This window comes from Portunus trituberculatus, chromosome 36, assembly GCF_017591435.1.
Source record: "Portunus trituberculatus isolate SZX2019 chromosome 36, ASM1759143v1, whole genome shotgun sequence".
NCBI lineage: Eukaryota > Metazoa > Arthropoda > Malacostraca > Decapoda > Portunidae > Portunus > Portunus trituberculatus.
The window spans coordinates 5,449,761-5,465,485 of NC_059290.1; the positions used below are offsets into that span (position 1 = coordinate 5,449,761).

The window sequence follows — 15,725 nt, forward strand, 5'->3', positions numbered from 1 at the left end:
CCTGATAGCGTGGCTGTCAGACTTCCTCACGGGAAGACGTCAGGCCGTTCGTTATCAGGGCTCTGTCTCCTCTTTCCAACAGCTCACATGCGGGGTCCCTCAGGGGACCAAGATAGGTCCTCTGTGCTTCCTCATCCTCATCAACGATGCTCTCGTCCACACCCCCCACCGCTGGAAGTATGTGGACGACTGCACCGTGGGCGTACCCGTCAACAACACCAACCCAGACTTCTCAGCACTTCAGTCCACTCTTAGCCAACTACAGACGTGGACGGAGGACAACAAAATGACCATCAACCACACCAAAACCGTGGTGATGCACATTTGTACCTCCACAAGAGAAGTCCCCCCTCCCCAGCTATCTGAGGGCCCTCGCTCCCTCCAGGTGGTCCGCAGCACCAAACTTCTAGGTGTCTTGGTGGATGATCAATTATCATGGAAGCAGCATGTTTCCAACATCATCAGGTCAGCCTCATACAAAATCTATTTACTGCGCCGACTCAAATTCCTGGGAGAACTGGCAGATGAGGTAAGGGGAGTGTACCTCACCTTTATACTCCCTAAGCTCATGTACGCCGCCCCAGCGTGGTCCTCCTCCTGAACCTCACACAACGACAACAGCTGGAGAGGGTTCAGAGGCAGGCGTTCAGGGTCATCCTTGTGCTGCCTACAGGTCGTACGAGGACGCCCTGACCTGCCTGAGTCTGCCGAGGCTGGCCACAAGACACCAGGAAGCCTTGGAAAAATTTGGGGAAGGACTGCTGCGTCTTCCACGTCTCCGCCACCTGCTAATCCCAGATGTGCCTCCCCCTGCTCGCGCCACCCGACACCAGAATCGCGTGACGCCCTTAACAGCACCGCGCACTGATCAGTACCGACTTAGACCGGTGCCCACTATTGTGCGAGCCTTAATTAAGTAGATTAATTAGTGTATTCATGGTTAAGTTAGATCCATAGTTAGGTTAAGCATTTCATTTCATTGTTTTAATGTCCCCCCCCCTGTACATTTTCAGTGTAATTTTTTTTTACATTGCCAAATTAATAAACCGTATATTATTATTATTATTACACACACAAGGTCCGCCTTGAGGGAGAGACTTGTGTCTTTAGCGATCGAGGACAGTCTATAAGACTCCTCCTCCTTCTCCTTCTCCTCCTCCTCCTCCTCCTCCTCCTCCTATTACTACTACTACTACTACTACTACTATTACTACTACTACTAAGACTAATTCTAATACTACCACCACTGCTACTACTACTATTACTATTGCTACTTCTGTTTCTACTACTACTACTACTACTATTTCTACTACTACTACTATTACTACTTCTACTAGTACTACTACTACTGCTGCTGCTGCTGCTGCTGCTGCTGCTGATGATGATGATGATGATGATGATGATGATGCCGCTGCTTCTACTACTGCTACTACTACTACTACTGCTTCTACTACTACTACTACTATTACTACTACTACTACTACTACCACTATTACTACTACTATTTAAAGGATATGAAACTCAGAGGAATGGGTCAGTCTTTATTGCGATGATGCGAGAAGAATAAGAAGAAATGGGAGGATTAAAAACACAGAATAAGTCAAATATCAAAAGAAAGGACTATTACTCAGAAGAGAATCAGCATCACAAAAAAAGGCTTCCAGTTCCATATTAAAGACAGTAAAGGCTTTTTATTTCATATGTCATTTTTAAAAATTAGTGTTTTTTTTTTCTTAAACAAAATATAAAATCCCATTTTTTCCCTTCTCCTTTTTTCTCTTCCTCTCTACAACAGTTTTATTTCATTTTATATTTTTTGTCCCGTTTTGTCTTGCTTCGATGGAAAAGGTCAAGATGGCGGACCGGTGCGTGTTTACAGCTTCGACTGTTGAAAAATTAATAGATAGATAGGTAAGTAGATATATTAAGAGAGAGAGAGAGAGAGAGAGAGAGAGAGAGAGAGAGAGAGAGAGAGAGAGAGAGAGAGAGAGAGAGAGAGAGAGAGAGAGAGAGAGAGAGAGAGAGAGAGAGAGAGAGAGAGAGAGAGAGAGAGACTAATATTCCCCGTTATCACTTAATACTTACAACTTATAAATAAATAATGAAATGAATAGACACGTCTTGTCAAGCTAAACCACGCACCCCGCACACCACCCCACCGACACCTTGCCTCTTCCTTACTTACGTTAGCATGGATGGCCAGCACTCCGTCATCCTCCATGTTGGTAATCTCAATGTAAGCCTTGCCTGTGCCGTCCACCGTCACTGTCTTGCCGGTACAGGAGCCACCTTCCTTAAACCCGGAGATGACGTCACAGTACGTACCCGCTGACAAGCAAGTCTACCGGTGCAAAGTAAAGACAATTTCAATGGTTACTGCAAAAATTTATCAAGTCTATACACATGTAATTGTACTGAATATGCCTCTCTAACACTGGAAAAACTGGCTAAGGGCAATAAAGATTACTGAATAAAAGCTCCACTGAGATGCCAGTCCTTAAAAAGTGTCGTGAGAATTGGCCAAAATGAGTTCGTCATAATAGATGGAATACAGAAGCAGACAGGAAATTTACCAGAGAAAGAAATAAGTATTTGTCAAGTCTTGCATTAGGGAGTAGGACAGAGTAGGGATGAGAAAAAGAAAGTCTTGTGCAGTGAGGCCGCAGGAGAAGGAGAGAGAGAGGCATGCAGTAAGATCAGAGGAGCAGTTGGCATGAAAAAAGCAATAGAAGATCCAACATTGCGGTAGAGCCCCACATACATGTAAAGAATGCTTCATACATGGCGGATGAGGCCCCTGTACATAGTTACCAGCTTAGGGGTGTGGTGAGAAAAAAATAATAATAAATCTGGCTGAGACGACTCAGAACACAGCTTCATAGATGTTTCAGCTAAAGAAGAGATGAGGAGTTTCCGGTTTTGATTATAAGTAAAGATAGGATATTCAGCGTGGAAGAATGGGACAGTTGAAGAAGAAGGATAGTTGTCTGGAATGTTGTGTCGAATTGATAGATGGAGGAATTGATAGATGGAGGAATTGAGACATTGAAAAATACTAAGTTTTCTGTGCCACGATCAGAAATTGTAGAGATCATAAATGAGGCGTCCTATGGCGTCCCTGCGTGATCTGTTTACTTCCTTCGTCTTAATCTTAGTGCTCACCTGCAGCGTTTCTTTCATGTCTCGGCCCTCGTTGTTGATGGCAATGAAGCCCCGGTCACCCCTGCAAAAGGCGATCTGGTTGTTGCCGTTGTCCCACCAGTCATTCATGTCCGTGCCTGGAGGAGGAACGCAGAAAGTGCAGGAGGAAAAGTAATAAGAAAAAATGCCATAAAAGGAAAATGGTAGTAGTAGTAGTAGTAGTAGTAGTAGTAGTAGTAGTAGTAGCAAAAGCATTAGTAGTAATAACAGTTATTTCTATAATATAAAATAGATTAAGATACATAAACGAATGAAAAAATAAACAACCCACACATATATCACCAAAAAAGAATAGAAAATACGCCAAAAGAGAGAGACGGAGTAAAACAAAAGACACGAACCATGCGCAACATTTCTAAACTCCACCATGTTATAAATCTGCCTCCAACGGTGTTCGCAAATCCATCCATTCCCGCAGCTTCCGTCAGAATTGAAGATCGGACTGAGTGTGTTGTAGTTGTCATCATGCGGCGGCCCAATCCAGTCATTCTTGTCCTGCCCGTTCACCCAGTTTTGGTCCCAGTAGTAGGAGGACATGAGGCGCGTGTAGCCGTAAGGGAAAGCCAACATGAAAGCAGTGGCCATCTGAAATTATATCCAGCTGTTTTTTGCAACTCTGTTTGCGTGTATGTGTGTGTGTGTGTGTGTGTGTGTGTGTGTGTGTGTGTGTGTGTGTGTGTGTGTGTGTGTGTGTGTTTTTTAATGTAAGAAAGTCTGGTCAAGGGCAATAGAAACAGCTAAACAAAAAGGCCCACTTAGATGCCAGTCCTAAGCAGATCTGAGAGAGCTAGTCAAAGAAATGTGATAAATGCCTTGAAACCTCCTTCTTAAATGAGTTCAGGTCATAGGAAGATGAAACAGAGAAGTACGTAGGGAGTTCTAGAGTTGTTTTTAGATGTCTATCAAAGGATAACAGTTTCTTTTCATGATTTATCTTTTTTAGGTGAGCTCTTTATAAGTTTGAGTTGCATCTTATTTCAATTTATGGTCTTATGTATACGTGGTAACTGTGGTCAATACAGTATTTGTCTATCAGTCTACCTACCTATCTATCCATCTATCAATCTGTCCATTTGTATCAAAGGTTATGATTATCATCAAGACGCGTGGGTGCTAAGAAGGAATGGTTAGGCAGATCTATATCGACATCAGTGAATTAAAATAAAGAAAAGAAAGGAAGAAAGGAGAGAAACAGTGAAATAGGTAAATCAGTAAGATTTTTTGTAGGAAAAGGAAATAAAGCTCTATATTTTTAAGGATGAGAGAATAAATATGTAAGGAAAAAGTAAGGGAAGTTGAGCCTCCCCCTCACATACAAAACACAAACAAAACCAGAACACCGCTTACATTTGGCACTTTCCTTCTTCAACCCCGAAAAGAATTATAAATGAGACAAATTAAAACAAATAAATAGATAAAACACGAAATAAGATTAAATATATAAACAAATCAATAACAATGATAAAAAAAATAAATACAAAAGAAAAGAAAATGTACACACACACACACACACACACACACACACACACACACACACACACACACACACACACACACACACACACACACACACACACACACACACACACACACACATACATGCATACACACACACACACACACACACACACACACACACACACACACACACACACACACACACACACCAGGAGATAGTAGACACCTACTGAAACAATAATTTACTCCCAGCGAGGTCTAATAGGATTAGCTCCTTTCTGGACCAGTTCTGGTCTGGATCAGTTCAGAGGATGCTGTTAACTTACCATCAAAGCTACTTGTGAGTTCCGTGTCTCATAACTCAAGGGGCAGTCACAGCCTGCCCCCTAAAGACAATTCTCTTCCTTAACACAAAACTACAAGCACTTCCTGTACACACACACGCACACACACACACACACACACACACACACACACACACACACACACACACACACACACACACACACACACATTCTTCACTTGAAATTTAAAAAATGGCAACTCCTATTTCAGCTTCGGAGTCCCCTTATGTGGAGGAGACCATAAATGTCCCCAGGTCGGACTGCTCTCCCGGTAGCAACCCAAAATGTCTTTACTCCTTCCTCAACTATTTCATTAACTTCTGCATCATTTGCGGTCTTAGATCTAATTTTCATTCTGTAGAACATCATCTCTCCTCTATCAAACCTCATATTTTCCTTACCAAAATACAGTTGTCTGATGCTACTGACAGTAGACCCTTATCTGTTCCCTCCTACTTTTTCCATCCTCATTTTCGTTCCAAAGCTGGATCTTGCGTCTATGTGCGCACCGACTTGACTTGCTCTCGTGCCCACACTCTTGAATCTTCTGAGTTTTCCACCACCTTGCTAAGACTTAATAGTTAACTCTTTAACTAAATTTATTTGTGCTGCTTATTTCTCTCCTAACTCCTCTTACTTTAGTAAATTCTTTGACTATTAAACTTCCACAGTGGAGGACATTTTGTTTTCTATCCTTTTGCGGAGTTCTTTATCCTTGGAGATTTTAATTTTCCTACCAGCATTGACTATCCTGGTGAACTATCCTTCATTTATCCTATCTCCAATACCTACAGCAACTGGTGCAACACCCTACTCGTATTCCTGAACATCTATGAGATACGTCCAACATTCTTGATTTCTTCCTTACCCCTAATCCTTATGCTTATGCTGTTACCCTATCTTCTCCAATGGGCTCCTCCGATCACATTCTAATTTCTGTATCTTGTCCTCTTTCTCCAGTCCTTCCCCAGGATCCCCCCCCCCCCAAGCGGAGGTGCCTCTGGCGTTTTGCTCTGCCAGTTTGGGGGACCTGAGGAGGTATGCTGATTTTCCTTTGAATGATTACTGTTTCAGTGTCAGAGACCCATCTCTGTGTGCTGAACGCGTAACAGACGTAATAGTGTCTGGCATGGAGGTGTACATTTTTCATTCTTTTTTTCATCCTAAACCTTCTAAATTTTGGTTTAACACAGCCCATAAAAGGTACATAAGTCTTCCATCACCTCAATCTTATCCACTTTATATTTCTACCCTGAATAATGTCAAGTCTGTTCTTCAACTTGCCAAACACTCCTTCATAAGTAGAAAATGTCAAAATTTTTCAAACTCCAACTCTCCTCAAGACTTCTGGTATCAGACCAAAAATATCAATAACTCTTCATCTTTCCCTCCATTATTTCATCCTGATGGCATTACTGCCATCTCTTCTGTCTCTAAAGCTGAACTCTTCTCTCAAAACTTTGTTAATAACTCCACATTCAGTGATTCTAGGCTTGCCCCTCCACTCCTCCTCACTTTGACTATTTCATACCTTCAATTAAAGTTCTTCGCAATGATGTTTTCCATGCCCTCGCTGGCCTAAACCCTCAGAACCCTTATAGACCTGATGGGATTTCTACTATTGTTCTCAAAAACTGTGCTTCGGTGTTTGCACCTTGCCTGGCCAAACTCTTTCAACTATGCCTATCGACTTCTACCATTCCTTCTTGCTGGAAGTTTGCCTAGATTCAGCCTGTTCCTAAAAAGGGTGACTGTTCTAATCCCTCAAACTACCGCCCTGTAGCTTTAATCTCTTGCTTGTCTAAAGTTTCTAAATCTATCCTGAATAGGAAGATTCTCAAACATCTGTCACTTCACAATCTTCTATCTGATCACCAGTATGGCTTCTGTCAAGGTCGCTCAACTGGTGATCTGGCTTTCCTTACTGAGTCTAGGTCGTCCTCTTTTAGAGATTTCTGTGAAACTGTTGCTGTTGCACTAGACATATCAAAAGATTCTGACAGAGTTTGGCACAAAGCTTTGACTTCAAAACTGCCCTCCTACGTTTTCTATCCTTTTCTCTGCAACATTATCTCAAGTTTAATTTCTGACCGTTTTATTAATTCATAAACAGTGGTGTTCCTCAAGGTTCTATCCTGTCACCCATTCTCTTTCTATTATTTATTAATGACCTTCTTAACCAAATTTCTTGGTCTATCCACTCCTACGCTGATGATAACACCCTACATCTTTTCACGTCCTTTCAGAGACGACCAATCCTTCAGGAAGTCAAACGATGACGCAGAAACGCCACAGAACCCTAGACTTCTCAACTTTCTAAGATATGTGATTGGGTAGAGAATTCTTATTAGTTTTTAATGCCTCAAAAACTCAATTTCTCCATCTATCAACTTGACACACCCTTCCAGACAACTATCCCCTCTTCTTCAATGACACTCACCTGTCCCCATCTTCTACACTGAATATCCTCGGCCTGTCCTTTACTCATATTCTAAACCGGAAACTTCACATCTGGTCTCTTTCTAAAACGGCTTTTATGAAGTTAGGCGTTCTGAGGCGTCTCCGCCAGTTTTTCTCGCCCCTCCAACTGCTAACTATACAAGGATCTTATCCGTCCTTATATGGAATACTCTTCGCATGTTTGGGGGTTTCCACTCACACAATTTTATTAGATAGGGTGGAATCAAAAGCTTTTTGTCTCATCAACTCCCTTCCTCTAAATGACTGTTTTTCTTTCTCACCCCCGGAATGTTGTATCTCTTTCTATCTTTCATCACTATTTTTATGCTATCTACTCGTACTCTTCCGATCTTGCTAACTGCATGCCTCCCCAACTCCTGCGGCCTCGCTGTACAAGGCTTTCTTCTTTCTCTCACCCATATTCTGTCCAACTCTCTAATACAAGAGCTAACCAGTACTCTCAATAATGAATACCTTTCTCTAGTAAACTCAGGAACTTGCCTGATCCTGTATTTCCATTTTCTTATAACTTGACTTCTTTTTAAGAGGAAAGTTTCAAGATATTAGTCCCAGACTTTTGGCAAACTCTACTAATTTTTAATGGAACTGGAAATCAAGCGGGCCTTTTTTTTTTTTTTTTTTTTTTTTTGTTGCCCTTGGCCGGCTTCCCCTCTTGCATAAAACACACACACACACACACACACACACACACACACATACCTTGTACCACTTGGACTGGCGGAAAGTAAGAATCATATCTCCGCCAGCTCCATGTCCTCTCTGGTTATCATGATTATCAATGAACACAAGAGCATTAGCGCGGTCCAGCATGCCCCAGCCCTCTCCAAAGTTCGATAACCATTTCAGTTGATTATTGCCTCTGAAAGCTTCTCCGAGGAACTTCCCGTATTTAAATTCCGTCACACGCCCAATGCCAACGTACTCCAAACTGCTGATGGCCTCCCCGCCTGTCAGAACGCAATAGGAAGACATGTTAGTTAAGTTTTGTTAAGACTTGTGTCCGTGTTAGTCTCCCCTTTAAATGTTGAAAGAAAACGGGGATGAAATTGAAAGAAAACAGGAATGTCTGGATCTTTTCTTGTGTGATTTTGATGGGAAAAGAGAGAGAGAGAGAGAGAGAGAGAGAGAGAGAGAGAGAGAGAGTCCTAGTATTGAAAACAACACGCTCATTACATGACATATATCCAGCCCCTCCCTCCCATCCCATCTCTCTCTCTCTCTCTCTCTCTCTCTCTCTCTCTCTCTCTCTCTCTCTCTCTACGTACCGAGGTCAATCACTTCCTGGAACACGAAGGGACGGGAGCCAGCCTTGAAGTATTTGGTAGGCAGGTTGTTAACGCTGTCAAAGATCGCCTGTACGGGGTGACAAATCCAGGTCAGTGCACAAGATCAATATTAAGATTACCACATGTCTCTATTCATAAATACAGTTATTGTTATTACATATTTATTGTTATGTTCATTCATGTATTCTGTTTTTTTTTTTTTTTTTTTTGCTTCTTAAATATATATTGGTATGATTTGAATTAATTGTTGTAAAGTAGGAAGAAAGAATATAAGAGGAAAAAGAGAGAAGGAAGAATATAACAGTATTAATGATAGTAAAAACAATGATTAAGCAACAGCAACAACAAAGGAAGACAAGAAAGAAAGGAAAAGGAGATAGGAGCAGAAAAAAAGAAAAAAATAGAAAAATAGAAAAACCAGAAGTGAGAATAGAAGACAAAGCAAGAGAAAAACTAAAAACAGCAATAATTAAAAAAAAAAACATAGAAGTACAAATAGAAATAAACAAATAAAAAGAAGAAAGAATACAAAACACCACCATCGTCACCACCACCACCACCACCACCACCACCACCACCACTTCCTTACCTTCATGTCCCCTGGCCACATGTGCTTCGAGGCGTCCACCCTGAAGCCAGCCACGCCGTATCCCACCAGAGTGTTGAGGTAGTCCCTTATCTTACCCCTCACGTAGTCAGTCCCCTGGTTCAGGTCGTTAAGGCCCACCAGCTTGCAGTTACGTACCTAAAATTGGACCTTATGTGTTTTATTTTGACTTTATTGAGTTTATTGATTACTTTACATACTTTATTTCTGCTTTTTGTTCATGTTTGATTTTGTTTTCTGTTTGTTTACCTATTTTATTTGTTTGTCCTATTTATTTGCAGGGTTGTGTAGTCACGGTCATCTGCTGGTTACCTAGCCAGTCTTCCCCATTACGGAGCGAGCTCAGAGCTCATAGACTTATCTTCGGGTAGGACTGAGATTGACACACTCCACACACCGGGAAAGCGAGGCCACAACCCCTCGAGTTACATCCCGTACCTACTTCCTGTTAGGTGAACAAACCCTTCACATTAAGAGGCTTGCCCATTTGCCTCGCCGTGCCCGGACTCGAACCCGGGCCTTGTCAATTGTGAGCAGAGAGTGCTAACCACTACACTATACGTCGTGTGTAATTCACCTTGGTCGTCTGCTGGTCACCCAGCCAATCTTCCCCATTACGGAGCGAGTTCAGAGCTCATAGACCGATCTTCGGGTAGAACTGAGACCACAACACACTCCACACGCCGGGAAAGCGAGGCCACAACCCCTCGAGTTACATCCCGTACCTATTCATAGTGCTAGGTGAACAGGGGCCACACATTAAGAGGCTTGCCCATTTGCCTCGCTGCCCCGGGACTCGAACCCGGCCCTCTCGATTGTGAGTCGAGCGTGCTAACCACTACACTACGCGTGTGTGTGTGTGTGTGTGTGTGTGTGTGTGTGCAGGGATAAGAAGAGGTAAGTTATGTTAGGTTTGGTTATGCTAGGTAAGGTTAGATTGGGTTAGGTTAGTTTGTTAATAGTAACTTACACAATAAGTTGGGTAGTTAGACACTCACTATCTCACTCACTCAGTTAGTTTATCGATCAGTTAGTCAATAACAAGGCATTCATACAGTCATTCTTCAATTTGTCCGCCAATTACCCACTTAGCCAACAGACCAACCACACACACACACACACACACACACACACACACACACACACACACACCGTACCTCCATTACAATCAAACCTTATCATAGTTGAAACGACGCAAGTTTTTAGGGTTTCTATAGTTGTAGTGAAAAATTAACAATATTCTGTCATGTAAAGGAGAAACGCTCTTGAGAAATCATCTATGTAGCCTTTGAAAATATCCGTGGTGAGAGAGCAAAGCGTTTCTGAATAAGTAAGAAGTAAGAAAAGAAAAAGATAAATGAATAAGAGGAGATCAAAATAAATGTTACGCTTGAAAATAGTAATGGTGAAAGAGTAAAGTGGTTCTGAATACGTGAAAAGTAAGAAAAGAAGGAAAAAAAAATAACAAAAGAGAAGAACAAAACAACCACTACCACTACCATCACACACACACACACACACATACACACACACCTGCTCCGCGTCACCGTAGTTCTCAATGTTGCCAGATCCTGTGTGGCAGTTCCCATCATTGAAGTCAAACGCAGAGTAAGGCACGGCGGGGTAGGACTGGGATCCCGCATCGAAGGAAGAGCCCCCTGTTGCCCCAGTGCCAGCCGGGTGCCATCCTGTCATGTGGTTGATCACGATATCCGCGTAGATCCTGCAGGAGGAGACGAAGAAAGGTTGAGAGGAGTAGCAGAAGAAATATGACGAAAGAAAGAAAAGGAAAATGAAGCATGAGAGTGTAAAAAAGGAGGATTAGAGGGAGGAGATAGAAACAGGAGACGAGGAGAAGATAGGAGAGGAAAGAAAGTGTGATCAGTAAAGGAAAGAATGAAAGATGAGAGTGTAAAAGGAAGGAGGAAAGGGAGGAGATAGAAATAGGAGACGATGAGAGAAAAAAATAGAAGATAAAACAAAGAAGAAATCAGTAGAAAACGACGAAGGATGAAAATGTAGAATTAAAAAGCAGACGGAGACAAGGAGATAGAAGACGAAAGAAAGAAGGAATAAGTAAAAGAAAGAATGAAAAAATGGAACTATAGGAGGGAGATATGAGTAGGAAAAAAGATAGAAAAGAGAAGGCGAAATCAATAGGAAAAAAGAATGAACAATGATACTGTAGAAAAGAAGGAAGGAGGAGAAGGAGGAAAAAGCAGAGGAGATAAAAAGTAAAAAGAAAAAGTTATTGAGAGAGAGAGAGAGAGAGAGAGAGAGAGAGAGAGAGAGAGAGAGAGAGAGAGAGAGAGAGAGAGAGAGAAAGAGAGAAAGAGAGAAAGAGACAGACAGACAGACAGACAGAAACAGAGAGATAACAACAATAACAACACACATTCATAACATTTTAACACCTTCCTAATCACCTGTTCTGCCCTCACCTGACGCCAACACCGTTACACCTGTTCACCATGTCCTTGAAGGCGTTTTCGTCCCCTGACCGCGTGAACAACCTGTAGGACACTGGCTGGTAACGCTCCCACCACGGCCTGTTCTGTTCGCCAAGGTACAGCGCCGCGTTCTCATTCGGAGGGGAAATCTAAAAGGGTTTGTTTGGTTAGGTTAGGATAAGTTTTGATTAGATTAATGTAGGGTTAGGGTAAGGCTAGGTTGGATTTGATTAGCTTAGGTTGGGTTAAATTGGGTTAGGTTAGGTTGGGTTATTTTAGATTTGAGTTAAGTTCGGTTAGATTTAGGTTAGGTTAGGTTGGGTTGAATTGAGTTAGGTTAGGTTAGGTTAGGTTAGGTTAGGTTGGGTTAGATTTAGGTTAGATTAGGTTGGGTTAGGTTAGGTTGGGTTGAATTGAGTTAGGTTTGGTTAGGTTAGGTTGGGTTTGAGTTAGGTTAGGTTAGGGTAGGATAGGGTAGGTTAGGTTAGTGTAGGTTAGATTACGTTAGGGTAGGGTAGGGTAGGGTAGGGAAGGATAGGGTAGGGTAGGGGAGGATAGGTTAGGTTAGGTTAGGTTAGGTTAGTGTAAGTTAGGTTAGGTTAGGTTAGGGTAGGGTAGGGTAGGGTAGGGTAGGGTAGGGTAGGGCAGGGTAGGGCAGGGTAGGGCAGGGTAGATTAGGGTAAGGTAAGGTTAGTACATGAGGGAGTCTTTGAGAAGTCATCATGTATTCTTTATCTTTTTCTTTTGTTCTCTCTCTCTCTCTCTCTCTCTCTCTCTCTCTCTCTCTCTCTCTCTCTCTCTCTCTCACCTGCACGCCAGCAAAGCCTCGAGGCCCCAAGAAGTTCTCACATTCTGCCGCTATGTCACTCCACTTCCACTCGAACAGGTGAACAATTGCCTGGAGGAAGACGTACATGAGATAAATAGTGGAAATAAAGACAGTAAAAGACAACAGAACAAAAAAAGAATAATAAAATGATAAAACAAATGACTGCGAGAGAGAATAGACAGATGAATAAAAGCAAGAAGTGAAGGTGAGACAAAGAGGAGACACGGAAAGATTACACGGTAGTAAGGTGGACAGGTAAGATAAATAGATGCAAAGTAAAAAGATGCAAGTGAGAGAAGGGTAGGTGAGAAAAAGAAGAAAAAGACAGGAGAGGAAAAAAGAGAGGTAAAGGTGAGATGTGAAGGAGAGATGAAGAGGCAAGATAGGTGAGATACACAGATGAGATAGAGAGATACAAAGGTGAAAGACACAGATGAGAGATGAACGGGTGAGAGAAAGACGAGACATTGATAGGTGAGGTAAAAAGAGAAAACCAAAGGTGAGGCATGGAGAGATGGAAAGGTAAGATGCTAATGAGATATAGAGAGGCAAAGGTTACACACACAGGTGAGGGATGGACAGATAAGGCAAAGAGGAGAGATGGGCAGGTGAGATGCACAGAAAGGAACAAATGACGTGAGAAAAAAATGATAATAACCACAACAACAAACTTCGTGAAAACAAAAGAAATTAAAAAAAATAAAATGACTAGATAACAAGTAAGATATAAAACAAAACTACGAAAAAGAAAAGAAAATACAAGATAAATAAACGAAAAAAAATGCACAAATAAATAAATAAACAAGACAAAACTTTGAAAAAAGAAGAAAAGAAAATCGAATAGAAATTAATAAACCAAAAAGAAAAAAGCAAATAATCAGACAAATAACCAAGCTAATTATTTCAGGTGAGACAGGTGTAGTGGCGCAGGGAAGACTCACCTGGCCATTGCTGGAGTTAGGGTCCCACTGAGCCACGGCGGGTCCCACCAGGAAGGCCACCGCCACCACCACCGCCACCTCCACCACTCGGTTCATGGCTGCACCGGGTGAAATAATACAAATGAATACGCAACTGATTAATGCAAATGATTACAACAGAAAAAGATTAACAAAAATATAAGAAAAAGATACACGAGAGAGAGAGAGAGAGAGAGAGAGAGAGAGAGAGAGAGAGAGAGAGAGAGAGAGAGAGAATACTAGAAGGCGACCGAGAGCCTCAAAAAACACCAAGAGGAACATTTTAGAACACATTTTATCACGCTAACACACACGACAAGAACAAGGACGAGACATATTAGAAAACAGAAAAATATATAAAAATCACATACAAACTACATTAGAGAACATTTAGAACATACACAAACACAGAAAATAGAAAAGAATGAAATAAATAACACATCAGAGGACACTTGATAACATTAAGGGACGTTTAGAGGCAAAACATGAAAAAAAGATGGATTTTAAAGTACACGAGCAAACAACATACAGCTTTTTAGAACACAAACGCAGAAAACAAAACGCATGCAAGAAAGTATATAATGTTAGATAATGTTAGAATCGTTATTAGAAATCACACAGTTACAGACAAAAGAACAGAACATCGATGAAGAAAAAACACAAGAGAACAAAGTATATACGTAAAAAAAAAAAACACAGAAAACACACTAACACAAACCAAAGAACAACGAAGAAAAAAAAACTACAGAACATAATACAGACATAAAACACACACAAAAAAACAGAACACACAAAAAGACACATGAATGAACACTAAGAACACAGCACATCACTTCACCCACACAACACAACAGCAACATCACCAAGAATACCTGGAGAACAAAAAAGCACATCAAAACACACTTAACAGCAACAGAATCACAGCACATCACTTCACTCACACAACACAACAGCAACATCACCAAGAATACCTGGAGAACAACAAAAGCACATCAAAACACACTTAACAGCAACAGAATCACAGCACATCACTTCACTCACACAACACAACAGCAACATCACCAGGAATACATGGAGAACAACAAAAGCACATCAAAACACACTTAACTGCAACAGAATCTTTAACTTAATTACGTGTGTGTGTGTGTGTGTGTGTGTGTGTGTGTGTGTGTGTGTGTGTGTGTGTGTGTGTGTTACCTCACCGCTAGATGAAGGGCTGAGTGATTCTCTCTCATCTCCTACTGTTTATATGTAAGAGGACGAGAAGGAGGAGGAGAGAGTGATGTGTAGTATGAGAGGCAAGAGGAAAAAAATTAATAAGGGAGGATAGGAGGAGGAGGAGGAGGAGGAGGAGGAGGAGGAGGAGGAGAAGGTGAGAAACAAAGCAAGCGTAGATAATTAAGAAAGTTGGAACTAGACATGGATAAATCTAAATATCATCATTTCCGGTAATGGACATGAAAAAAAAAAAAACGTAGGTAATGGATAATGGAGCTGAGAGAATAACACGATGAGGTAACTGAATATATAACTCCGGATGTCATTGCTTCAGAAGAGAGAGAGAGAGAGAGAGAGAGAGAGAGAGAGAGAGAGAGAGAGAGAGAGAGAGAGAGAGAGAGAGAGAGAGAGAGAGAGAGAGAGAGAGAGAGAGAGAGACAGACAGACAGACAGAAATCATAGATAGCATAAGAAGACATGTGTGCATCTTCCCACTATGTGTGTGTGTGTGTGTGTGTGTGTGTGTGTGTGTGTGTGTGTGTGTGTGTGTGTGTGTGTGTGTGTGTGTCAAATCACGTACCTACATTTTCTGTAAATAGTTCACTATTACTGCTATTGCTACTGCTACTCCAGTTACAATAATAATGATAAGGATGATAAAGATAATAATAATAATAATAATAATAATAATAATAATAATAATAATAATAATAATAATAATAATAATAATAATAATAATAATAATAATAATAATAATAATAATAATAATAAGAAGAAGAAGAAGAAGAAGAAGAAGAAGAAGAACAACAACAACAACAACAACAACAACAAGAACAACAACAACAAGAAGAAGAAGAAGAAGAAGAAGAAGAAGAAGAAGAAGAAGAAGAAG

The 15,725-nt window shown here is 41.2% G+C and overlaps 1 protein-coding gene across 1 annotated transcript; it reads right to left on the minus strand.

The window, feature by feature from the left end:
* Window positions 1–1,528: 1,528 nt before the first annotated feature.
* LOC123513572 (alpha-amylase-like) lies at window positions 1,529–14,841 on the minus strand. The gene is made up of 12 exons (XM_045270822.1): window positions 14,818–14,841; window positions 13,598–13,695; window positions 12,636–12,725; window positions 11,819–11,976; window positions 10,911–11,100; window positions 9,360–9,515; window positions 8,750–8,837; window positions 8,184–8,431; window positions 3,543–3,786; window positions 3,163–3,278; window positions 2,186–2,341; window positions 1,529–1,885 (listed from the first exon to the last, which is right to left on the minus strand). Exons 2-12 carry the CDS (start codon window positions 13,691–13,693, stop codon window positions 1,874–1,876), a joined length of 1,554 nt encoding a protein of 517 aa, XP_045126757.1. The 5' UTR covers window positions 13,694–13,695; window positions 14,818–14,841; the 3' UTR covers window positions 1,529–1,873.
* Window positions 14,842–15,725: the final 884 nt, after the last annotated feature.